We start from the raw sequence: 27,967 nt of genomic DNA on the forward strand, positions 1-27,967 counted from the left end.
ACATTTCATGTGTTTATCTCTGACCCTACATTGCGCGGCAAGCCATTCCATCGACCCTATGCAACTGTATGTTGGTATGGTCTGCATATTTCCTACGCACCGAATGCACCGACACGCACCGAATCGTTGCGTAAGACTCGCTGAATAAACTTTTCAGCATGCTAGCACACTTCCAGCAGTGTCGTTGCCCATAGCGCTACATTAACTGTGTGTTGTGTTTTGCATTGTTTGATCAGCTTGCTGTAAAGGCAGAGCACACAGTGCTGGGTGCCCTACCTGAAATGTCGGGGTTTCGCAGGCAGCGTACCAAAACCCCACCCCCACGCACAGTGCTCCGGATCAGTGAACTCGCACAGCAAATCGTCGACCCAATTCTTGCTGCACAAAACACAAATATTTTCTCTGGTCAACCCACAAACGAAAGCACACGCGCCGGACCATTGACTCGAAACTACCGCTTTCGGCACTAACCGTAAATGCAGGTCAACCTTCAGCACCAACAGCAAACATTCCAGAAACATTCCAGTTCATTCGCGCACACAGTACGCGCGGCCGGGCGAGGCCCAACCTTACATCGATAGAGATGGGACAAACTTTTCATGGCGTCAATACAGCTTGCACCATCGCACCGTGTGGCGTCCTGTCGTGTAAACAGGACGCCTCGCAGCAAATCATAACCATCGTTTCATCCTCACCGGAATTCCTCATCCTCCGGCAGGCAATTAGACGCGCGCACACAGGAAATAATCCGCGTCTGATTGTTGGTCACCCAAAAAGGGGTTCCCATGCCGGGCTGCTCTGATGGAACGCGTTATGGTATCGAGCGGAAGCGAATAACTCGCATCCAGAAATTTAGTTCCACCACTCGATAACACCACTCGAAACAATAGCGCCAGTGGGGACAGTCCTTATTAAGCAGTCAGCATAATGAAACGCACATAAATCACATATTTATTATTTCATCCCGCATTTCGAAACCCATCCACCCACTAATATGCCTAACCCTGATGCTAACCTGATGTTCCGTCTTCTTCCAACCTTGCAGGAGCTCGACTACGGGACGATCATGTGCTGGGCGGATAATGTGGTCGGCCAGCAGAAGGAACCGTGCGTGTTTCATCTGATTGCGGCCGGGAAGCCCGAGATGCCGTACAACTGCTCCCTCGTCAACCAAACGTCCGACTCGCTGGAGGTCGACTGTGCCGAAGGTAATTATTTCACCATCATTTGTTTATCTCATCGACTCCAGTTTATCACGCACCCACCGCATACGCCTGCTACGTCTATTATCGACGAGTTTCGCCACGGTCCCGGGACTGTGGACAATGGATTAACGGAATGCCGTCAGCCGTTCGGTCTTGTTACGGTTCGGTCGATGGAGGGAAGTGCAGGTGGTGTACGGTTCGCATTTACCCCGAAACGAAACAACTCATCGAAAGGAATGTAATGTACTTCCCGCGTCGAAACCTTCAACCCTATCCCCGGTACCGTCTTTGATATTTGCCAGCAGTAAAAACGCTTCCATTCGTCAACCCGGTACCATCAATCGTAACGCATCAATCAGGAAGATGATGTCCGTGTTGATGATGATGATGGCAATGTTTAACATTGATTCATTTATTTAACATCGATAGATAGGGCAGTGGGTGGAAGCCATTAAATTAAGTTGCGCTGGCCACGTATGATTGACATGCAGCGACACGTGACACATAAATGGATTGCAACGACTGAAAATTACATCCGCGTGTTGGGAACACCGATCGTAATGTTGGAGTGAGTGTACGAAGGAAATGTCCAACATCTCTATTCAGTGTATCATTTCTGCACCGGGAATGAATATTATTATACTTTTGACATAAAATTCCACAAGATCAGCCTAAAGCTACCATCACGGTTTGTTTCCCATTCCTATAATTTCCCTAATGAACATATCGCGTTAACAGGTGTTTTGCCCTTTTGGCTAAGTTAAGGTCAAACATATCGTCTATAGTTTTACAGGGAAAGCTTTAACGTTCCCTGTGGCGCTGGTTTCCCGAAAACTGGAACCACTGATAGTACACCAACAGAGCCTCATGCTTCGGTGGCCATCAACAACATATTCCACCAACTGGGCATTATGTCCCTACTGCAAGTTACCCAGTCCGTGCTTCCAAGGTTATGTGGGAAATTAACTTCAATCAATATGACTCTCCATCGCATCACACACACACACTCCATTTACCCCGGTTTGGCTCCCATTACCTCTAGCAACTTCCAAGGGTAGGTCGCAAAAACTGCCCTGTGGTCATTCGTCCTGCCGAAGGTGCGACACACGCAACCTGTGGTACTGAAGGACGTGTGAAAAGAAAGTTCGTTTTTTATGTAAGCCATGACCGTGGACCAGCATGATGGTGCTTTTTCTTGCAGGGTACCACCGAAAATGGTCGAAGTGTTGAAGTGCCACCGTGCCACCAAGCAGCAAATACAATGCGTCGTGGCCAGAAAGGAAGGGAAAGCGTTTCACACGCAACGCAACATAACTCCCGGAAGGTTCCGACGGCTTGCCGATCCACGAATGGGCGATAACGAGTGCCCGCATATTACCCTTCCAATACGGTGGTGAGCTCTCATCATTAGCATGTTGGGGGTTCTCTCGTTGGGGCATGAAATTAGATTTTCGCCTGTAATCGAGAGTGGCCATGGTCGACGGCATCTCCACGGGATTTGTGTGTTTGAATAGCGATGGAAAGAGAGCGCCTGTAAAGTACATGTCTTGGTCGACCAAAGGTTCCCTTATTCCCCATTATTACAAAAGGACGTGTTGAATTTCGAGTGCGTTACCATTACAACTGAAGCTATCCATCACGACGAATGTCGATAGCGAGGAATTAACACCCTTTTTTCACCAGGGAACTCTTTCCCTTTATGGGGCCACAAAACTCCCGTCTCCCTTCCCTAAGTGTAGCCTTCTTTACGATGTACCCGCATCTAACTGAGGCCTTTGAAAAGCATCCAATAAAACGCCGAAAGGTTCTTTAGGTCACAAACGAAACGAATGCGGACCATTTCCAAGCTGGCCACTAGGCATGTATTGTTGCAGATGCCTAATGGTGCAATAAAACCGATTCCCTCGATTGATTACCATGGTACGATGTCCGGTGGAGTACGGGCTTGGCGGAAAATTTCTTCATATACTGCTGCATATTGACCGGTTTTGCCACGAGTGGTACGGTGAGACCGTGCGGCACACATTAGCTTCCGGTAATTGCTGTTGCTTTGGTCGGTGTAAACATGACCTGGGAATAAATGCGAAACGATCCACTCCATTAACCGTGCGCTTTTTTACACCAAGAACGGTGGTAATGCTAGCACGATAATAGCACATAGTAAACGTGGCATCTTGCCCAAAGGCCAATTATTCATCTGGAGGTATGTTCCGTATTTATTTTTTTTTTACATCGAGCTAATTTGTGACAAATATGCGCAGATGAACGCATTTATTGTATAAAAGTTATTGATTTTTATTGTAAATTTATTTTAATTTACTGTTATAGTCTTATATAGACATGCTGAAAGCTATAATTTTAATGCAACCAATTAGCAAATACATGTTTCTTTGTCTTTTGAAAGTAATGTGCTACCCAGCTAAGCTCACATTTTCCTTGGAAACAACTATCGAACGATTCATTTTTAGCAGAAATATCAAGCAAATAACAGCTTTCATTAAAAATTTGAAATGTAAAATGTGAACTGGGAAGATACTATTCCGTATTGTCGAGTTCCATATTAACACAAACATTCAATGTGGTATCCTACCGTTGAATAAATGCAACCAACCACGCGATCTTTAAGTATTAAGCTTTAAAAGCAATTCTTTCCTCTTAAACGTCACATGCAATGCGAAAACCCCGAAGCAAAAGCAAACCCCTATACCTGTCGGATATTCACACACTGCTTGGTAAATTAAATTTTCACATTCCTTATCAGCTACGGGTACGGGAACCCGGGTTTTTCGCCGAGCTTCGGGCATGAAACTCTCAAAAAACCAACGAAACCGAACCGTGGTGCACGAAAGTAAAGAACGTTGGCATTCTACGCTGACAGGATGCTGCTCCAATTGCAACCCACATAAACTCTACCCCATGACGTTTCTCAAACACCATTACCGACTTTACCATCCGGGACCCGCTGTGTGTCCACATGACCGTAAACTGTGTCACCCAAATGCCCAGAAAGGTGAAGATGGTCTGAGGTTACCAAAACCGGTAAGAAGCAAACACTCGCTCACACACACACATACTGCCAAAGTGCACAACTCCAAACCTCAACCAGGTAAATGATGGCGGCACATCATTAAAGTGGTTCAAAGTTCTTGGTGCTGCTCCCGAATGTTGGTCCGCATGGTGTACCTGAACTAACCGAACTTTGCACCCGCTGTGTTGCAAGGAAGTGAAAGAATGGCAAACAATCCTTAAGAGGTCCCAGTCTTGATATTTGTCTTCTGCCGTCCCTTTGGGTGTTCTGGATCTTTTTCGCTTCGTGTTGCTCAATACCGAAGAAGCACAATCCGCTCCATCTTACAACCAGTCTTATCACCGTTTGGCGAAAATAAAACAAGAAACGAAGCCACTAAACGAAGAACTATGGCACACCCTAAAGTGCACCATCTTCGCTCTGCGAATATCTCATTCAAACGTCGCATCTCGTGACACTTTTAATTTACCGTAAAGTCATCGAATTACCACAAACTCTCAGTCTCCCTGCTTTGGCCGATCCACCATCCGACTAAGTATCTCAACAACCGTGATGCAAACCCTTTACCTCCTTGTCCGGAATGAGCATCTCGTCGTTGTTTGCACGTTTGTTTTGTTAGTCCCAGGAATTCAACAAATAAAATTAACGTCTAGTGTACCCTGTACCCTCTAGTGTCGCTCCCCGTCGCACTCGAACCTAATGCACCCGTGGATGCATCAACCCCTGCTACGGCAGCCATTTTGTTGCGATAGTGAGCAGCATCTTCAATCGCAACAATACGGTAACTTCGCCTGTGTAAACGATGAACTTGCCAGAATGGTTGCTTTAATTTTGCCTCACAAAAGGAAATGGCGGACCGGGTAAACAAACAATGTGCAAAGTGAATGCATACAATAAACATTTCACCAAAGCACTAAAGGCACTAAAGTAAAGCACTATGATTTCTCTTTTCTCACGCAATCGTTATGCGCGGACTTGGTGCCTTTAGGTGCAATGATGGAAATATTTACGTGGTCATTATCATCTTTGTTTGAAAAAGTACTAACCAACACCTCAATAAAAAGTGCTAATTATTTTGTGCAACATTCAACCACAACTGTAACGATTTCGAACAACAATTATGTGCAAACTTATCAAACATATCGAATATAGCAATATTTTTCATATATCATTGTTGATGACGGCATTGGCCCAACATAGGTGAAATATTGGACAATTTTCAAAGCACGATCATCTCTCTGTACATTCGACAATTCAGATTTTAATTTAATGCTGTTAAATAATAATGATTAAAACAAACTGTTAATGTTAATTTTTGTGGTTGTTTATCGGTTTAATACAAATGTAACGGATTTTAGCCATATTATCAGTCATATTTTGACTACGTAGAGTACAAATTCTTCAAGGCATTTCCCTCCTTGTCTATTGGCCTTATCCAGTGCATGATCGTTTGTGAATGTATGTTGTGATATTGTTGATGCTGTTGCTGATGAAAGTATAGATGTTGTGGATGTTCTTTTCTTGCTGTGGATCGTTCGTTTCGTTTCGTCATCATGTCTTCTTGTGTTTCGTTCTATTGTTGTGTTTTTTGTGATGTGTTTTCGTCGATCGTCCTATGGTTTCCCGGTGGTATGGTATGGTTCCGACTGCGTTCTTGTCTCACGTGGATCAAGCTTAGCTCGTTGATCGTCTTTGGACTGCAACAAAACAAACAGCAAATACATACAGACTGGACGATTCAAAACACCCTGTGTAGTGTGCCTCCCTTTTGCGGCTTTGGTGCTGTCCTCAAAGACGACTGTTTCCTCAACGGCTTAAAAATAGCACTGCAAAAAACTTTCATTTACAAGGACAACACAACGAATAACAAAGGTAAAAGAACGAAGGATACACGAGGAGGGGCTTCATTCAAAGGATAAGGATGGGCTTCATAAGAGAAGACCGTTGTCCCTGGCGAAGTGAAAGATCAGCCTCATGCATTTCGGATCCCTGCCAGCCAAAACATCTCGTATCGGTGTATCCGGGATTCTACCGCTTGATTCGACTGCTCCTATCAAGGAGGGTCTGGCGGTTTCGAATTCCACGCAGTACCATAAAAGATGGACCATATCATGGAATCCGACCAAGCAGCCACACACTTTTGTCTCTGCCAGATTGATACGCTGCAGATGTGCATCCAATACGAAATGATTCGACATGAGTCGGGACATCATCCGAATGAACGCACAACCTACAGGGAGCCCACCGAACCAAGGCCGCAAGAACATTTGCGAAGAGACCGAGAAAAAGAATCGCCCTAGTTCATCCGTCTCCCACTTGCTCTGCCAACGAGATAGGAAAAGTTGCTTTGGATTGCGTAGGAACTCATGGAAAGAGATGGAATTTTATATGGTTGTCAATGTTAAGAAGTTGACAAGAGAAACCGGATAGTAAACAATATGGCGAATTAATAGTAAACGGATAGTAAACAATATGGCGAAAATTAAAAATTTATTTTACTTCGAACCTTACAACCATACGCCTTCAAATAGCCCGGCCGTTCTTCATGAACATTAAAAAAATCCTTTCTAAACACTCCAAAATAATCCACTCATTACATTTCAGTACATTTCATCATTGTGTGAGAAAAATAACAATCGAACACGCAACACTGTAGCAGTGTTAAAAAAACTAAATCTCCCTGAATACATTTGTTTTCCTTTTTGGTCTGTAAAAAACCGAATACAAACCTATATTCATTGTTGCAAAATAGAGCTCAATCGCCCATTATGCGGGTTACGACAACATTGTGACAGATACCGTCACAATAATCCGTCACCCGGAGCGACAAAAACCAGATCCTGCCGCACAGCTGTGACAGTTGGCAATTGGGTCTAATAGCTCGGGTAGAAGCACACAAAAAACCTAACAAAAACTAAATGTGGCTGTGCTCTCTTTTTCTCTCTCTCTCTCTCTCTCTCTCTCTCTCTTTCTCTCACACTTCCTATAATCAAGTTGAGCTTTTTTACTGCAACCCCATTTGTACAAATTGATATGTAACCGACCAAACTACACAGTGACAGGTCATCACAAAAAGTTTACAAACAAGGCCCTCGGTGAAAAGAAGTGGCATGGTGAAGGCTACGTTCCGCTTCTAGTGGGATTTACGGGCCAAGCAGTCCATTCTGTTGGATTTACCGAATCGTGTAACCGCTCAATTTCGCCTTGGGCAAAAACTTGCCACTTCGTCGAAATGCTCTATACGCGAGACAGTTATGCTGGGAGCTTTATTTAATATGCTATTAAATGCAACTCTTCTACGTATTTCTATTTCAGCCCTGTTATGATCACAAGGGCTACAAAATTGTCCTTTTTATCAACTGCCAACAATATAATTCTGAACAGGATTACCTTTTTTAGTTTGTAAAATTACAGCAGTCTGCCTACATGAATGTGAATACGGTTTACTCTGTACTCTTTTTTAGGATTCGACGGTGGTCAACGGCAGTGGTTTGTAATGGAGATCTACGACCAGCAGACACACGCCCTACTCGCTAACGTGTCCTCCAAACTGCCAATCTTCACCGTAAACGGACTGGATGCCGGACTGCTGCTGAAGATTGTCATCTATGCCACGAACATGCGCGGCCGCAGCGAACCCATACTGCTACAGGCGTACACATTGAAGGCAGCGGAAAAGCAGACAGGTATGAGATAATTTGCTAATTAATGCATGTGCTCGTAAGAGGTCGCGCGTAAAATGCATCTCAATGTGTAAGTGCCTTTAAACGAAACCTGATCTATTATGCAATACACACACTCTGGCTCACATGTTGTTTGGTGTGCAAATTGCATAACTATCAGGAGAAATGAATTGTGGATCTTACTGTTGTATTAAGTACATTCCAGTACTATTTTTTTTTCTACACGAACATTTTTGTCTAGTAAACTAACTTTGGAAACACGAAATTGTCTGTTTCATTCTGAATTTACTTTCAAATACATTTTCATTTACAAAGTATGCAAAACTATGTGTATTTAAACGCCTGCAGCTCTGCAATCCGCAGTGTAAATATAAGTTCTAGACATGTATCACGATCAAAATTAACTGTTTGCAAACAACATTTACAAAATCTCCTACAAGTAGGATTCGGGTTCGATAAGGATAAAAGAAAACAAACCTCCGGCGTCAAAGGTATTATGGCAAATCCTCTCCATTTCACACCACCACAGATTATTCAATAGCCATTCGAAAGCTTGACTTTTCAACGAACGAACATCCAAATGAATGCGTTTCAAGAATCAGGTCAGTCGGAACACAGCCAAAATCAACCAACCAACTTTCCAAGTACAACCCAAGAAATTAAATTTATATTCCCGTTTCACCAGCAGACTCTACTCTTGTTACCTAAGTCTTTTTACCTGATAAAAGGCAAACACAAAAAACCACCGAACCTTTTTTCCCGGAGAAAATACCTTTCCAAAACGTCCCCAAACAATGTGAGAAAATGTTTGTCTTGCCAGTGACCCGTAGCCAAGAAGGTTAAACAGGTTTTCTAACCACTTAAATTCCTCTGCTGACACTTTTTTTCATCAATCGTTTTACGTTGACGATCTGTCATATATGCAGGTCGGTATGATAGCCGGGAACTCAACCTTTCGGGTGAGTACTGATTCGAATGAGTACTCGTTAACACTGGCAAAACTTGACACCAACTCACTGAACAAACTCCGGCCCTTCCAATTTGTGTATCTTCCCCCGTTTTTAGGTGGCCCATTCGGTGTCGAATGTGATGTGCATAATTTATACCACCACCAACCAGCTTTAACTGTTCAGAAACAGTGGATGAATGATGGGTTTGAGAATGTGCTTACATTCTGTACCGATCAACGCCAGACCTGGAAAAGTGCTCCTGTCACTAGGTTGCTGTTAAAATTTAATTAGCTTAAGTGGCCCGGTTGTCATTTGAGTTTTGCTATCATTTGTGCCAAGGCGTTGTAAGGGTCGTTGACAAGGGCACTTACCTACGTTTTCGAATGCCTTCCTTATAGAAAGCATGCACCACTGCATCGGTGCAGAAAACGAACGCATTCAAAGAACTCGCGCGTGGGAAATTGAGTTTTACAATACTTCCCACTTAAAAACCGTTTCGTGTCACAGGAGCTGCATCGCAGTAAACCTTGCTTTGGACCACCGTTTTTGTGTATGTGCATGGAAACGAATTACTAATTATGCTACACACCAGTTAAACACATAGCTCGTTAACACATTCTTACCAGTATGATCAACGCGGAAACGTATGGGTTGCGTTTAAGCAACAAAGAAATGGAAGGGATGATCGCTAATGCTAGATTATCAGAACAGAATTTTCGCTTCGAAATCGAAATCGCTTTCGAAAAAATCACTTGCATGAAGTAGAAGCATTGATGGCATATGTCCATTGACACAGATTGGATGGCGAATTTTCTAACGATACAACCTGCTCACTGCAACCACTCGTGGCCGTAGAAGAAAATAAACCAGCTGTGTTTAATCCTAATTAATGCCATTATATTGTATTAACTTTAATCCGATGGGAAGCTTTAAAACGGTTTAAACCAAAAGCCATACACAATATTTCCAAAGCATCTCACATCGAGATCCAGGTGAGGTGGTTCTGGTTTGAAAACTCCCCTGATAACTTCCTGCTATAGTTCCGATCCCTTGATGGCTGGCCCATTTATTCTTTAATACCAACAGTACGGGGCAAAATAGAAAGCGCTCCATTCATTGTAAACGTTCGGACACGGTGTTGAAAATCTGCTGCCGTCCAACTCCGACACCGGTTCGTGCTCGCTGGTGGTAGAGCAATGGCGCCGAGAAGTAGATTATTCCTTAAGCTGGGTCGGTAAATAATCTACCTCCATTGTTTAACCGGGTGTGCAAGGTGTTCTAGTTGGGAAATAAAATCGTATCGTGATACGTGAAGTTTGCACGCATTTTCACAGGGTGATAATTAATTCCTGCCATTGTGCATTGTTAAATCCCTAGAGGAAAGATCGTTCATTAACATTCATATCAATAGCGAGATCTACAAACGTCCACTCATCCTTGGATCGGAAGATATGCCATTGCATCTGTTTAATTAAAGCTTCTGCAGTTGTTCATCAATGCCAATATCAGTAATACTGAAAATGTTGCACCTATGTTTTGATTATTTATTAATTTTTTAAATAGCAATTCTTCATAATAATTCTTATCAAGAAAACTATCTTGATTATTCTGGGCTCAACGGTATAATTAGTTATAAGCTTAACAGAATTTCCAACAACACGATAGGGCCGACACAAAATCTCATCCGAATCGTTGCCCCGTAGCTAGGACTGACTACCCGTCTACGCGATAAAATAAGTCTATAAGGCCTGATCGTACTAACGAAACAAAAAATCCAACAATGCCACTTATACAATTATCTCCTTGTTATGAATAGCAACTCTTCTGGGTGCTCAGCTCTTGCCGAGCATACATTTCAAACAGAACTACACCTCGTTCACGTATCATGATTCCATCATAACATCGGGATAAATGTGTACTAATCGCACCTAACAAACGAACATTGTGTTCACAACATTGTTTTATTTATCCTTATTAGCCGTTGCACAATCGTTCGTGTTCGTGTATGGCTGGTCGTAAAAAGCATGACACAAAGCCAAACAATTGCTCCAACAATAGTACAATGCAACATTAGAGGCATTGAACGAAAAAAAACCGAAAATCTTACCAATATGTGCTAATGTTCACAATAACATTGAAAACCACCGTTCAAACGTGGTGTGCGTGGTAAATATGAAAAAAAAAACATATGCAAACCCAACCCTGTTGCCCTCAGCCAAGCTATATTTTGACAGAATACCTCATTAATTGGGCCTAGGTTTTCCCGCACACAGGCATTCGCGCACTTCCATTTGCCCAATAGAGAACATCATTAAAATTATCATCAACCAGCACAACCGCCTGCCAACTGGTAGGCCACTTCAAACGTGCTGCAGTTGAACGCGATACTCTACCAAAGAACCAAACTTGAGGCCACATACACACGGACACTAATGCTGTGAACTCTGGTTCGTAAATAAACAAAAAAATCACATACACATGATGCTTTCGGCTCGCAACTGCGGTGAATCGATAGCTAATCAAATAAACGGATAATTATAATTCGCCAAATATGTACACTCGGGAGTGTGCCGCTAAAATAACCGACCCCATCGAAACCCACGCCTCATCCGAACCGATGCGGATCAATATCGATCCTTCGCAACCCTCTCGGAAGGTCCTAAACTCCATCCTGGGTTAAATAAAAACATACCTGTTCGCGTACCAGGCTAGTGTACTGGGTTATGGGTTCCAACGTGCGCAAATACGTGCGCCCATTTGTATGTGAGAGGACCCGTCATAATCCCAGCTTTGGTCCCCCCAGTCCCCACAATCGGCCCATATTTCCCACACCCCGTGTCCGTTCCATCCGGAGCAGGCGATATTTGCCTGCGAATGAAATAGTTGAATAATCCGAATTATTTATTATTAGCGGCGTGATTAATTATTCAATAATTCGGTTAAATAAAATGTCTCCCATCGGTAGCAATGCCGTTGGCAAATTCCTCAATACTTTCCCCCCATTGCCCTGCCACTTTCTTCGCTACTAATGGCGATAGACATCGCAACAAAACCAAGGTTTCGATCGTGTTTGCGAGGGTTAAATAATTTAACTTCGTTACTAGCATTTGCCGGGCAATCATCGTGTTGTAGTTTGTGGTTGGTGTTTTTTTTTTGTGCTGCTTAATTATCCCATGTCGAATTTCATGTTTTTCTCTCGTCATCATGTTTGTGTGAATTCATTTTTTTTTGTTTGGTCCGCGAAAACCTCAGTACACATTTTCTTTCTTCACCGTTTTCACCATTTCGGTTAGCTGAGCTGAATGCCTGAACGCCATTCGACACAAAATTTCTTTTCCTTTCGTTTCGATTTTTCATCATTTTCACGCTCGCACGTGGATAAAATGGACGACCGCCATAGTAAGCTGCGGTACGGTTAAGCTTAAGCGCGATTGGAGAAAAAAATGGTTAAAATTGTACTATTGCTCATAAATAATACGTCACACAATATTGCCATCCGTTCGTCCGTACTGCGGAATATAACTTTCCTGCCCGTGCTAACGCACTACTGACACGAACCCTGTGCCAGCACGTTGCCCATCAGGGCGAAAAAGGAGAGAAACAGGCTCTGCCCGAGGGTCCAGAGCTAGGGTAAATTATGATCCCCGAGCAGTCGACGGGAAAGCGACAGCAAAAAAGAAAATAAACCTACCCATCGAAACCACGGTACACCCGTTTATGTATGTTACCGAACGGCTTAAGCTTCGATCAGGTTAAATGGTGATCGAAAAGGGAACCCGCGGCACGAGTGGAGTACAACGACAACATTTTAATAGTACTAATAATGATGGCAGCAGCAATAACGATACTCCCCATACCGGCTACTCTAAGCCCTGTAAATTTATTGAAAATTAATCAGATTACGCTATCGGAACAATCGAGTAATGCGCCAATATTGCGTTTCCCGTTCATTTACGGCTGATGAAAGGAAAGCCCACTGTCAGTTTAATGAGACACAACTATTCACAACAACCAAACAAAAAAAACCACAGAACTCATTTTGCTGCATGTTGGTTGCCAATTTTGGGGAACGGAAACGAACAGGGTGCATCGATGTGCAAATCCCTTATCACAACCGGGCACAAACCCGATAAGGGTCGTTTGTTTCCCGACAAGCGTGCACCGCTCGGGCGGTTCTGATTTAATAACAAACGTACAGATTAATAAATTTATCGATGCCCTACGACACTGGAACCGAGGGCGGTACGGGATTTGTCGAGCAGTTTTATCAACCGATCGGCTCCAAATAACGATGGTTATAGCCCTGTTGGGGTTGGTATGGTTTCGGGATTGGGACAATCGCATTGCATTCTGTTTGTTATAGGTTTCGTGCGTTTGAGATGTTAGTCATTGTTGCTGTAATGATTTTATCATACCTACGATGTGAATTCCAGCCATGAAAACATTGATGCTTGGATTTTCTATATTTCACTAACGTGCTTTTGTATGAAACAGAAAAAAATTAGCTATATTTACACTAAACATGTTGAAGAGTACAAAAAGCTTGGGAATGTTTAATAGAATCCTTTCGAGAATGTATTAACAACGTGACGACCCAAGCATCATTTCCCATGACTACTGAACAATTAATTTCATCATCATCCGTCTGAAAACTGAAAGCTTTACAATTTCAAATACATTTTAAGTTTAATTCATACTGCTAATTGCACTGTTAAGTGCATCTTAAGCTTTGTTCATAACAACCAGTTGAAACTGTGTTGTCTTAAGAGCTACTAATCTTTTCTTCATCAATATTAGCACCATAAACAGTTTGCGAAATAAGTTCATTTCAGTTTTTCTCTATTATGGTGGCATTTCACCGTAATATATATATAATGACCGTTCAAGGACTGAATAGATGTCTTCGTGGTCTATTGATTATTGAGAGTGCTTTAGTGAAATGGATATCTTCTTAAGAGTCATTAAACTACATAAGTGTACCCTTGACATTGTGCAATAAATTTATTAAACCCGGAAGTTTGTACAAAAAAAATGAAATACTCTATTGAATTTAGAATTACAATTACACATATTTAAGACTTGCTACAATATGTGATTGGTACAATATGTGAGCCGTATAGGTATTTCCATTTAAAATATTCGATTTTAACGAAATGCTAAGTACATTCCATCAATACAAAACAATTTTGTAGCAAAGTTGATGCTTACAAATTCAACAATCGCTTTATTAGATTTCAGAGTGTCTGATGTTCAATATCTGCTCAACCACAATCACAACATCACAGGTTTCAATAGTACGCATTGTAACATTGTAATTCCATGATAAATTAAAGTATCGTATAACGCGTAAAGTTGTTCAACTAGCACTCCCTATCAATACTTTATTTGCTAGACAGAATTTAATTTTCGAACATCAAATGGATTCACTGAGTTCAATTTTAAGAGCCATACGGTGCTCACGTACAACCCCTTTCGTCACACACCAGTTAGTTTCCTGGTTCTGGTATAACTGGTTCATTAGTACGAATTCACACCAAATCGGTTACATAATTGCCGCGGATGTACTCTAACATGGTAACCATCGTCCACGTTTCGTGATGCAAATGTATTCCCGCTATTTGTATATATTTTTCAATTCAAACAAAAAAAAACACATCCTCACCACAGCAACGGCGGAAGCCTTTCCTATCGCACTTCTGCTGCACTACAATCAAATTTGGAGCCATAAGGGCACGGTGCTGTGCAAAAAAAACCCCTACCAAAAGGACTTACCATAAGCTCATGCCATAAAATTTATATTCACTCTCGCGCTGAATTAGGTGCAAATTTAGTGGACTATTTTTTTAATGACCAACCCGCTTTTCCGATCGTTTGGGTGTGCGAACAGTACAAAAAAGACAGAGATACAAGAAAAAACATCCCCCGCGAACGTTCCAGTTTTGCGGGAAGCATCAATTCGTGAGGGGCTTTTTTTTCTCTTTTCTGCGTGGAATTCGAGTTTTTATTCTCTATTTATTTGGTCTGCCCACTCCGCGTTGAACCGAATAAAACCATTCAACAGAACCGTTTGATACCATTGAGCGCAAAGCGGGCAAAACGAACAAAAAAAGACAAATGATAAAGCTTTCCCGTTTTTGGCAGTAAAAAAACCGCCCAGCTCAATAAACGCTACGGATGACACGGTTCCGATAACGAACGAACAGACCAGACGAGGGTGCAGCACGGCTTTGACGAAACGGTTCAACCGAAGAGAAACGGAAACCGGAGGAGAAAACAAACGATAAAACGACAAACGGATAACGATCCGTTATTGGGGAAGTTAAAATTTTATTTCATTTATCGTTCTCACTTCTACGCGGAATGCGAAATATGGATCAATTTTAAAAACGACCGCACGCTATTTCGTAGCCTAAGCTAGTAATGCCCTTCGGGCAGACAAACAATAGGGAGTTGGGATGAGAACAGCAACGATGAAAAAATCTCATACGAAAACAACACAAATAGACAAACGCACGCAGGCACAAAACATAATGCGCCTCCATCGGGGGCAGGATCAATGGGGCTCGTGAAGGGACCAAAATAAAATCAACAACAATCAATTGTTCCCGGTGTTTGGGGCAGAGCGAACGCTTTCACTATCAGAGTGCCATTGGAGCCAGTCGCCATATTTCGTTGTTTGTTCCCGACGGCGTCAGAATTTGTTTGTCACAAAGCATGGAAAGGGGCGCACTGCTGAATGATGATGCATTAATGTGGTGGCAAGAAAAGGGAAGGCAGGAGAGAGGAAAGAAAGAGCATGGAGAGGCCACTTCTGGTTGTGTGTAAAATATTCGCACAACTTCCTTCCGCTTTTCTTCTGTTCCTTCGGCGCACAGTTGGGCAAGAGCGTGCCGATTTCCTTGCCTTAAACGTGTGAAAGTCAGCTTCTAGGATACTCCCATCCCTAGAGTCTTCACAAACGCCGAAGCATTATTAGCTTTTATAGTCTTACAAATGTGCAAATGTGTATTTTTATGTTCACGAGTAGAGTAATTTATTTTTACGATTCTCTACCCCACCCTGCAACCGTTTCTCCGGGACGGGACGCATCGCAGTCGCATTGATGAGTCAATCCGCCTACCCAACCGAAGCGTTACTTTTGTTTTTCTATCAAACCAGTTCTTCTTGTTCGGGTTTCCCTTTGCCGATGCTACAAAAATTCTAACCAAATTCAATATGGAACGAAGCACATGAGAAGTAACAGCAACAGAGAACGTTACTGACCATAACAGCATTGGGGCCGAGCCCTCGAGCATTTACAAGAGAGCAACACAAAGAAATGAGATGGGGTGGGTACCCACCTACCAAAGATTATCTGGGGGCACATTGGCATAAAAATCTGGACAATCCACCATTTCTTTCCTCTCCATTCACTCACCACACCCGGTGTCGAAGTGATAGCGCATTGCCCAGAGCAAAGCAAAATCACAACCCCCACGCCACGCCTGCCAAAAGGCAAATTAATGGTGTTTTATGTCTCACCATTTAGCCGATGATAATACTAATGGCATAATTGCTGGTGCGAAAACACAGCACCAATAACACCAATGGCCGGGAGTGGGGTGAATAAAAATTTTACCCCGCCCAGCTCCTGGATACCGGCCAAAATGGCCCGACCTTTCGTTCAGACTCGGTTGCTTTTGAATGTGTTGGAGATGAGCCTTTTTTTCCTGTTTTGACAAACTTTTCAATGTTCACCTAAGCAGAGGAAAAACGGGGAAAAAAGGTACGAAAAATAGCAGCACATTAAACTCATCCTTACCGCACCGTACGGGATGTGGTAATGCACCAACGCCCGGTTAAAGTGTGGTACGAATGCCAGGATTAAAAGCTAATTGGACGGATCGAGATTGAGTGTGCTTATTATTTAATGCAGTTGAGCGGAAAATTTAATCCCATCGCACTGGCTCGTCACTCCGTCGTAAAGTAATTAAGCTAATAATAATGCGTTGAATATTGAAACCTCACGAACGTACGGTGAACTGTGCCTAGCGATGTGCCAAGGTACTGACGAAGAAGGCTATGGACGTGGGTGACGAGTTTTTAACATATTTTCGATAACTTTCACAATTATTTTAAAAGGTCAATTTATAACCCAGCTAACAGAAAGGGAAAAACTGTTTTAAATTTGGTATGTTTTGTTGTATTCGAAGTAATCCAATTGATAGCATTTAACTACTAAACACTAGCTTCAACGCTTCATTTTAATTCCATTACTTTTTTTTTTAGGTTGGTAAATTGTCCAGTGGACGTGTACGTCAATTTTGTGTACAAAACAAACTCCTTACAATTCTAAAACATTATCTTACTCGTTCAAATTATGTTTCAAATCAGGGGCGGCCCGGTGGCATGATGGTAGCGGCGCCGGTCTTCACACGAACGGACCGGACCAAAATCCCATCCGGGCCAATCCCCCGTAGCAAGGACTGACTATCCGGCTACGTGGTAAAATAAGTCGATACGGCCAGGCCGTTCTAACGAAAAAAAAAAAAAAAAATTATGTTTCAAATCTTCTTCTTTATCTGCACAATAACCTCCAGAAGTCTAGGCCTGCCATTTCTAGCGCCCTTTGACTTTATTTACCCGTAGCAGGACAATTAGTCCTGCGTACGGAGGGTTGGTCCGGATTGGATTTTGGATCGATCCTGTCCTGTGAAGACCGGTGCCGTTACCAATCTTAGTGGTGATTGTTAGCAACGATGCGAGGTACCGATACCACACGGCAGAGGGCGCTGTTCGGGGGCTATGTGTCGCCACCGCTTAAGAACCACCTTTGGGTCGGCTCGAAAAAAAAAACAGAAGTGTGGCCAGAGCTCAACCAGCGAAAAGAAGTAGGATTTTTTTTCAACAACGCACGATAAAATTACTAACACAGCGCGAACTAAATTAGAAAATGAATCGGGTCGATTCAACCACAAAAAGCCGTTAAAAGAACCGGGTTTGTTGATTGAGTGAAGAAATAAAATTTGTTTCAGGATACGGCCAATATTTCCCTGTTGCGGGACGCAACAACAGTCTTAAAACGGGTTGACCTTCTTTAAAGAATTCAACGTTTATCATGTAAAGTGGAACAACAGTAACAAACAAAAAAATATTATAAAAATAGTTCGCAATGGTAGCTTATGAGAAGCACGGTACATGAAATGCACTGGATTGAATTAATGAAACAACAATCGAGCTGTATAAATAAGCCTGCATTGATTTTAGGAAAGGCAATCACTTCTACGTGATCGTATAGACAATTTCCAACCACTAAAATATTTTCACTCGACCAACCATGTATATTCATATAAAAGACATAATAATATTTGGCATAATTACAACAAACATTGAACCAAGCAAACTGAATCTTAAATTCCACTCCCTCCCCCACCAACCAAACCACATTGTCAAACGATGATCAGAACGATCTCGTCAAACTTTCAAAATTACGTGCTCAAAAAAGAATACCACCACATACACACAGCGCGAACCACACGAAATGAAACCAACCATCCACTTGAAAGGTAATCGAATAAAAATCTAATTTATCGTACCACCATCAAACCGTACGACCCCGAGAACGGTCGACTGGCTCAATCATCTGAATATCCTTGCCGCAGGATACGCGCGCACAGTTCATCATCATGGTCCATTTCCGGGGTTCCGTTCCAGCACACGCCGCTAGTAGGGGTTCGCGCGCATTGACCGATGATGAATATTCATTTCACGACTACCAGAAAAATTACGACTATCGATGATTACGTGCCACGCATCCACTTGGTGTCCGGACGGTGCCAACAACAACAAAAAAATATACACATTTATGCCAACACTGCAAGGATGAGGAACGGACGGACAGGAAATGACCACTCGAAACCTCACCGTGCGGGTGCCAACGAGTAAATTGACCGCGAGCTCGTGAATCACGCTTGACGTTGGTAGTTTCGTCCCTTGTTTTTTTTTTTTTTTTGAAGTATGCCCTAACCGTACCGTTGTGGGCAATTTATATGAATTGAGCTTATCAACGAGCCATTGAGACACAAAACCAACACACACACACACACCAAACGGGAATGAACTCCAGCACAGAACAATGTCAGTCTGGGTGACGTGCCCAGAAAGAAGCTTCGATTATAATAAACTCGATGGGTGGCTTGAAAACTGGCGCATCAACGCAATCAACATTCACAATTCACAGTTGTTGTGTGGAGATCATCAAACATCGTTTAAATCACAGCAGAGCAGCTTTGCTCATATTTAATCACCTGAAGAGTCTACCTTTTTAACCTCGCCTGTAATAGCACCCCATTCAATTAGCTTCCTTTTTTGTACCAACAAATCCATCTCACGCAGAATCCCGACTTGTTTACGCTTTAATTTACCTTCCACCAAAATGGCACAACAGATGCAGCGAAGGATTGGGCTTGATTTTTGGGAACTCCTTTTCCGAAAAATCCTTTTCCAACACTAATCAACGCTTCTGGCAGCTGGAAGGGAATTAAATTTAACCACGCTTAGTTGGTTGCTTGCAGCACCAAAGTCATGAAGCGCTTGGGATGTACGACGCGGGTGGGTGTGTGAGAGTGTCGGACAAAGTTATAAATAATTCCTCGGCGTTTTAATGCTCACACATGCCACCGACACCTGATCCTGGCAGCTGGTTGGGTCCAGCAAAAACCCCTCCCTTCGATGACCGGGGGACTTCCAGCGACGGCTCCTTCGAAAGCAATTTCGGTGTGTACCCAATGTAAATAAGAACCAATTATTCGTCGGTACGGCATAAGCTTTTGCTTTTGATCAAATACACCACCTATGAACAGGTGGTGAGCATGCACGTGGTTAAGTGTATGTGTGTGAGTTTTGAATGTTGGAAAACTTTCTCATACGTTGGAAAATATTTACTGTAATTTATCTACTATCTTCTGCCCGGCCCTTCGGTCCACTCACCACATTCGTTACTGCTCTAATGTTCCTTCGCATCGGGCACGAGCACATCCTTTTCTGCTGTATTGGAGTTTGAACGATCCAACGAAAAGTCGTTGCATCTGTGCCTGATGCAATCTGGTACGTTCTTCCCATTCCCTGGAACGGTATCCATACACAGCTCCACTCCCTAAAGCAGAGGTCAACAGTGCAGCATTATAATTACTTCATACCTAAACTAGCGATAACTCATGCATCTGGTGTAGCATTACAGTTTCATTCACACAATCACAATCGTTTGTGCGGGCGGTGCGTTACCGCAGCCAGAGTGGAAAGAGAAATTTGTTTGTTACTACGTGCTCATCAGGCATCTCTCACCCTGCTATCCCGCAGAACAGGGGGTTTTGACAAACTTTCTTATCCCGATTTCACTCCAATACGGGAGGGGAAGATGTATCCAGGAGGTGGAAAACGAAGCAAGTAAACATAAAGCTTAATAGAAGCTTAATCACTATTAAGACTGTTTGAGTAAGCTGATACTGAATTTTGCGATGCGGGCAAACGGTGCCAATGTGTGGATAGTTAGGCATTAGCAAGGTGTACAACATAGTGTAGTGCCTTGTTGTTTCGTCCTGACCGTCCGTGCTTTCGGTACATTAAGAGAGTCAAGGGAGTGAGTAGGGTGAGTAATTTTTCCGGAATAGTTTTGTTTTTGTTTTGAAGCATAGTGAAACGTTATCTTGCGTGTTGTTGGTGACAATACGACACTTTGACAGTTGCATCTCTGGCGTGAAGATCTGTAGAACAATACCAACCACATATAGCACCAAACCTGTTATCGGTAGAGGTCAAAGGAGGCCCACTGCTGTCGGACATCAGCTGTCAGCGTAAAAATATACAAAATTTGGACAACTAATCGGCACATTTGAGGCTAAAAGCATGGATGACAGCCCATTGGGATTAGAGTTGATCTGCTGCAGGAAATCGCTAAAAAACACTCACGGCCGAGAACCGTCGCCTGAAAATACATCATTTCAATACATCGTCATGGCATACATAAAGTGTGTATGTACACAGCATGCACTTATTACCGAGTGCAACATCCGATCATCTTTAGGATGAAGGAAGGAAATGTCCCTCATTTACGAAGGTACAATTTGTTTAGATGAAAAATTTTAGATAAAAGGATAGTTAGGATAGTTTATGAGATATACGGCCGGGCCGTTCCTATGCTAATAAAAAAACTCTATCTGAAAGCATTAATTAAGCAAAACTAAAACACATAAATATCTATTTAAATGAAGTACATAGAAGCGACCTGTAGCTGATTAATTTAAAGTTACCAAAATACCAAACTGAAAATTCATTACCGACTCGTCAAAATATTTAAAATAATAGCGAACCCACAGAGTATTCGAAGCCCAAATCAGCAACAACCCAATTCATGAACGGCAGCAAAGGAAAAAGCTCTCCTTTCTTCGCAGTGGAACACTCAAGGTCATTCAAGCACATCCAACATCCCAAACCAAATTTCGATTGAATGTTTCCAAGTAACAAGTCTGTGTGCCGTGGGTGTCCCGCTACTCCTATAAGCTTTCTATATTTATCCAGCAAATATTTGAATTTATGACTGAATCCGACGGTTGCGGCCCACTCTAGCAATTGTCGAAGCGTACACTCACTGGAAGTACACTTCGAATAGATATGATGTGTCGATGCGATAGTTCTACACGATGAAACGATGTGTACAGTAATGGCCAGGATATGGAAATATCCATTCACTTTATTCTTGGTTCTGGTACAGGCACGAACGAAAACAACATCCCATCATGTCGTTTTAGTTCTAGCTCTACTCACTGTTATTTTGTAGAAGATAACTGCCGGCCGCATCCAATCTAACCGCCCGTGTAGCTTCCGTTCGGAGTTGTTTGCTTTGTTCCTTACAATGCCTGGATTGCTGCTGGAATGGTAAATGTATCGTTTGACTAACATGAAACTCTTGGCACAACAAAACGGCCCTGCTGCTTTTTCTCGAAAGGAAATCTTGTGCAAATTCTGCTCCTGAGCTTAGCCGACAGCATCGAAAGTGCACCTCCGAACAGCACTACACCCACTGAAACAATGGCTCAATTGTTGATCGAAAAGGGATTTGCTTCATTCCTTCTCGCTTTCCACTACCCTGTGTACCACAAAGCGTATCATACCATCTGGCCGAATTGTATAAACTGCAATATTGAGACGGTGGTATATTGCAGCCCCACCCGCCCTGCTGAAGCACACCACACCATATGAATTATGTGCGATCTGAAATTTTAATTCGATTTCAACGATACGCCCAACACCCACATATGTCCGGTACAGATTTCCCGCTCTAATCTCTAATAAACCGAAACAGGTGTTATATGGAGCGGGAAACTTCATCTACAAAAGCGTCGACAGAAGTGCGCATGGTGCAGTTTATGCACTTTCCAACTATTCTGCAAGCCCTCTCTACCATCCAACAAACTTCTCACGTTTACGTTTGCAAACGGACGGTACGAGCAACGTGCATCACCAATCCCTTTTTGCACTTCATGCAAGAGCAGGGTGTAAACAGCGAAAACCGATTTGCAAAATTCAACCGATGATCCATCACAAAGTTTCGCTACGCTTTATTTGATCAAACTTTCGATAATACCGAACAAAAGAGTGAGGTGCTCATGTAGATCGTTTACTTCGACCAAGAAGGGTACAGATACATACAGAGTGTGAAACAGTTGAAATGAGAAAACGCCAAAATTTATGCATTCCTTTGAACAAAATACACTAATTTGAATTACCTGTGATGCTTTACAAGGGGTTTGGTAAAGGTTATCATTATCATTTATAAAATAATCGAAAAACTCTTTAAACTCTCGTCAGCCAACGGTGCTTTTTACAGTTTACTTGAACAACTTTGAACTGTACATGATAATATTTTAAATTATATTCTTACACAAGACTTGGACCAATGTTCAGTTTATTTATAACACATTGACGCTGGTAAAAAAGGTTCATAGTTATTGATGAACATGCAGGAACTGGGACACAACCTACATTCATCATGTGAAGATTTGATGATACATAGTTATAGTCATAGGCATCAACATGTTCGATGTGTAAGAAATCTTTACATAAAAGCAAAACGTAAACTAAACTTTCAGAGAGCATTTGTAATGGTTTGTACAATATTGCAACACTCGAATGTGTCCCATCATCGCATTGTCGATAACAACAGCATCAGCAGCAGTACATCAAACGGCCATCATGCTCGGTATGTTCTCGAAATCTCATCATCGTAGCGTAACTGTCAGCGCCCGCCTGCAAAGACAAACGACAAACGTTGCCCATTTTCACAAACTATGGCAGTGCGAACATACCATGGCTGTGCGGGTGCAACACACATTGTTGTGGCACATAATGTCGATAAATCTTCACCTAGTTGATTGATTTATTGACGATTGTCCTACATGAAACCCATCTTTGCAGAAATAGGTGAAACAGAAAGCATAAAGAGCTGCACAGAAGAGAAATTTCGCACTGTTCGTCAGTTTGGAAGAAATTTATTTTATTCTTTCATCAACAATATACAGCCCCGAGTCAAGAAACATCGAACGATTCGGTTGGTGGTTTGGGGATCTGGTTTGCAAAACAGCTCCCATGAAAATTATCCTATTTACCATACGTCGGCTGAACGCCAGCTTACGATGACTGATCCGCTCAGAATATGTTCACCATGTTTCGGCCATGGACGCCAGACTCCGAGCCTACATGCTCCGAGCCAGTACCGAATCACACACAGCCTTAACCTGTCAATGATTGCATTTGCGTTTCTGGGTACGATTTATTTACCATCAATCGTCGGTGACAATGCTTTATACCCCGTGAGTTATCTATAATTTTAAACGTTGCATTGGCCCCAGAGTATGTCGTGTTCTGAGTACCACATTTCATCCTTTTCGCTAGCCACACACAAACACAGCAGTTCGAAGGATAAAGCCAATGAAAAACTCACCATTAACTTAATACGGAGTCAACCTAGTGCTACGAAACGGGAGGATAAAATGCACCATCATATAATTATTCCAATCAATTTAACACACATAATGATTTTCCAAGCGAAAACAACACAGCCACTATGCTGTCGGGGGGCTAATGAATGCCCCTTTTAAAGGAATATTTTATTTGTGTTTGTGTTTTCTTTTTCGGTTTTACTCCATTACTCTGCACTACCGCTCAACAATGGAAATGGATTTAAAAATAAATTCCAACCCATGATACATGCAGAACAGCAGGACGCACAGTACAACGCAAGATAATATGAAGCAACCTGACGGCAAGAAACAAAACAATAATGCGTACGACCTCCAAACAAAACGTTGCTGCAGTGTACTCTCGCAGCCTTATCGTCGTAATTTAATTAAACGGATTTATTTAATAAATAAATACACATAAACAATTAAGGACAACAGAGTAAGCCCACGAGCCTGAGGAAAAAAATGAACCAGGCACAGTACATCGAGGCAGCGCACTCGACAACAAATAGGTAGCAAAAAGAAACACATGAAGAGAACAATATAAAAAGGAACCCCCAAAAATGCTTTCTGACCGCGGGAACCTATAGTCCGAAATAAATTTCCACGTAACGAAATTACTCCATTTACTCCAATTTCCACCCGTACGCAAAGATGTGTGCCGTATCCCGATTGCATACCCGCCAGGCGCAAATGGTGACGCTGATTCGGTGCACAAATTCGATCCGATTGGCAATTTCCGATGCTTATTTCTGGTGCCGGTTGGGTGGATTGCAATGCGGGGAACGTTAAATTTATCAACCCCATTTTGTTTGCTGCGTTTGTTTGGCATAATTTTTAAAATCCCGCCACTGTACTTGCAATATGCACGGGCAGGCGTTGATAGTATGGTGATGATTCACCCCACCGTTCTTGTTTGTGTTTCTGCATCCAATTCGCTTGTATGTACTATCGAAGCATACAATGTACCGCAGTATCTTCACTGTGGCCCTTTTTACCAAACACCACACCGAATGCCCCTAGCTGATGCAATTGGACAAAAGTCTAAGCTACAAAATAGGAAACATTTACATGTACATTTACTCTTTGCATTTACGCTCTGGTAACCTTTACAACATAAGTCAAATCATGCGTAAATATGCCGTACTAGAACAAAAAATCTTCGTCATTCTTTAACATTCCGACGAAGGAACCTTTTCTACCTTTGGCTCCATTTCGACTTCGAATTGCAGTGTTGTTCAACGTTACTCATGTGTTCACTCATTTGTTTCTCTTTTCTTTTTCCCGCAGGTTCCCATGCCGAATTCGAGCTGACGCCGATCGTATCGATCGGGATATTTATTGGCATTTTAACGGTGCTTATCTGCATTATAATCGCGGTCGCAGCCGCCTTCAAGCTGCGGGCAACCCAGGCCAAACAGCACACCACCACCGGCGGCAAACGGCCCGGTAATCTGCCAATTAAGGAGAAAATATCATTACCGCTCAGCCAGTCGGAAGACATGTACGACGAGAAGAACCCGGACGTCGTCCCATCGAACGAGGGTAAGCGCACCGCGTTCCGGAACCAATGATCCATTCCCATCTCGCACACGGACGCTGGAATCGAACACAAATTTCACAAATGCAGACGAGCGCTCGATTACATTTGCGAATGCTGGCTAATTCCGTTGTCATGGCATTCGAACGCTTTGTTTGCTATCTGCTTCCCTTTACAGTAATTACTCAACCCGTGTCATTATTCATAAATGAAAAAAAAGGAAAACATAGAAAAAAAAACAGTGGCACGACAACCCCATTTGAAATTAGCTCGCTTGAACGGGCACCTTACGACGGCTTACAATGTGCTTTTCCTTTGTTCGATGTATCTATTATTTTCACGACGAGTTCGTATTCCCAACAACACTAGCAACTACCATTCGAGGTCAGCGATCTGTATGTTATGCGCTTATGCACTAGTTTCCATAGTCATTGGTTTGGTTTGGCATCGATTGTGTTCAGCAAGCTTAATGAAGATGGCTTAATCCGGACGGAAAGCGTCTTGCGTGCAGTACAGTTTCCTAACGACTTAGCTACATTATTTCTCTCCATCTCACTCTGTGTATCTGTCTCTATCACACACACTCTCTCTCTTTCTTTCTTTCTCTCTTTCTCTCTCCATTTAACATTTTCCAGATCCCGATTACAAATTAATATCAGCCAATCAGACTCCCACAGCGCTGCATAATTCATTATGCAACAGCAAACATGACATTATCGGCAGGACGATACTAGACGATAGCCGGAAAACGTACCTAACCGGGGTAGGTTCATCATTTCATTAGCTTTTTAGCATGTGTGCATATAGAGCGACTCATCACGCATCACTCGGCCCCGGGGATTGGATTGGATGGGTTGAGCGATGGCGAAGATCAGGAAACCGGTGCCCTTGGGGACCTGCTTTTCTTTTCATTTTTCCGCTTCACCTCGAAACCAATTCCCAGCAAAACACAAACACATTCACTCATGTAGTTATTTGTCTTTTCACCTTTGCTTCGAATGTCTAAGAAATATAATTGGATGTTTTGATAACGTTTGAGAGTATCTCTTATGTAATGACACAAAACACACCACAAGCAAATTCCTTTTTTTTCGCAACTTAAGTGAAAAATTTCTGCAATATTTTGATGTTACAATCTATTTTATTGTTGTTTTGCATTCAATGGTTAAGTTAAATTATGATCTGTTTTGTATGTACGACTTCCCTTTCCTTTTATTTCATTTGCTACTCCAATTTATCAAAATTGATTAATGTTTTTGTTTGTAGCATTTTTTGGGACATTTCATTACGCTCTCCGCATGGCATTTGTGAATTGCGAAGCGTTGCAAACAAGTACATCACGTTGCAAACTCATCACATAGCCATCAAAAAAGCACTTACGAATGTGAACAGAACTGCTGCCGGATCATTTGCTTGGCTTTACTACGGATAGTTCCCGTTACCCATATTTACAATACTTCAGTTGACAGGGCTTGGCACTCACTTGGCTCACCATCCAACAACTGATTAAACTTAGCTAAACTGATCAAAGTCTATCACTTCTGTCAGCTATCCATCGCTGTGCGAAGAGAATCGTTATCTTCATACTTTATTTATCCATAATGTCAACATTTTACTTCTTGTCAATCTATTTTTTTATATCACCATTAAATTAGTAGCTAATTAATAAATAATATTTATTCATTTATTGATTGAATGATTTATGTATACTTTACTTATTGAAACAACATGACACAAAGCGTTTTAGACGCTGCAAATCTAAGTACTGAGGAAAAGTATTTCAAAGTATATTGCGCAAAGCCAACGTGCACTTCATATCAAACTCTTGTTTTCCTAATCAATGGGCTGCGACTGTGCTAACGAAGATGATTTTATGTTGAAAAGGGCAAAGTATATATCCAGCTGAGTGGAAGAAATGCTGTGAGTAGATGAGTACCTTCCGCGTTCGTTCGAATCCTTATGTGCGTCCCGTTAGTTCATGCTAGTACGTCCGATTACGAACAGTACGGATTGGCAAACACAAGTGACACAAAGTCATCCAGCGCTCGAGGGTTTTCCGGCCTAACCTTTCCAGCGTGCACAAAGGTACTCGAACAGCCGGTATTCACAATCTGTGCGACTCGAACGTACGTTTTTCATCACTTCACCATTGCACGGTGCACGGGATCCTCTCGGGACCGCACGCACACATTCAATCTCATTTGTTGGCTTCACCTGTTTATCTGCCCGAAGGGACGCGAGGGCAACACTGCTACCTTGCGCTGACGATAACATTTCAGCCAAGTCTAATAGGAACGTATCTATCAGAACGGTGAAAGGCACTATCCATGCCACTCTTATGTTACCTTTCCCAGCAAGCGCAGAAAGATCTTCTACAAGCTTTTCCGTTTCAGCTCATCCTTGATGAGCATTCGTTACCCGTACCGCACTCGGAACAACTCTCGGATGCATTCTAAGCGAGGCCAAACGACTGCCGGGGCAAAATTACAAACTATGTCGTCCGTACATTCCACTTACTGCCAATAACAGCTGACAGCCACACCGTCCGGCTAATCCGACGGAACG

General features: G+C 42.5%; 1 protein-coding gene across 1 annotated transcript in view; it reads left to right on the forward strand.

Annotated features, from left to right (window-relative positions):
• Positions 1-27,967, forward strand: part of LOC128709319 (contactin-4) — a 171,183-nt gene that overhangs the window by 134,677 nt on the left and 8,539 nt on the right. Inside the window, exons 12-15 of the mRNA XM_053804305.1 lie at positions 1,046-1,208; positions 7,698-7,919; positions 25,153-25,407; positions 26,038-26,165. Of these exons, the coding sequence (XP_053660280.1) occupies positions 1,046-1,208; positions 7,698-7,919; positions 25,153-25,407; positions 26,038-26,165 (768 nt within the window). The remainder of the gene's footprint in view (positions 1-1,045; positions 1,209-7,697; positions 7,920-25,152; positions 25,408-26,037; positions 26,166-27,967) is intronic.

This window comes from Anopheles marshallii, chromosome 2 (assembly GCF_943734725.1).
Source record: "Anopheles marshallii chromosome 2, idAnoMarsDA_429_01, whole genome shotgun sequence".
NCBI lineage: Eukaryota > Metazoa > Arthropoda > Insecta > Diptera > Culicidae > Anopheles > Anopheles marshallii.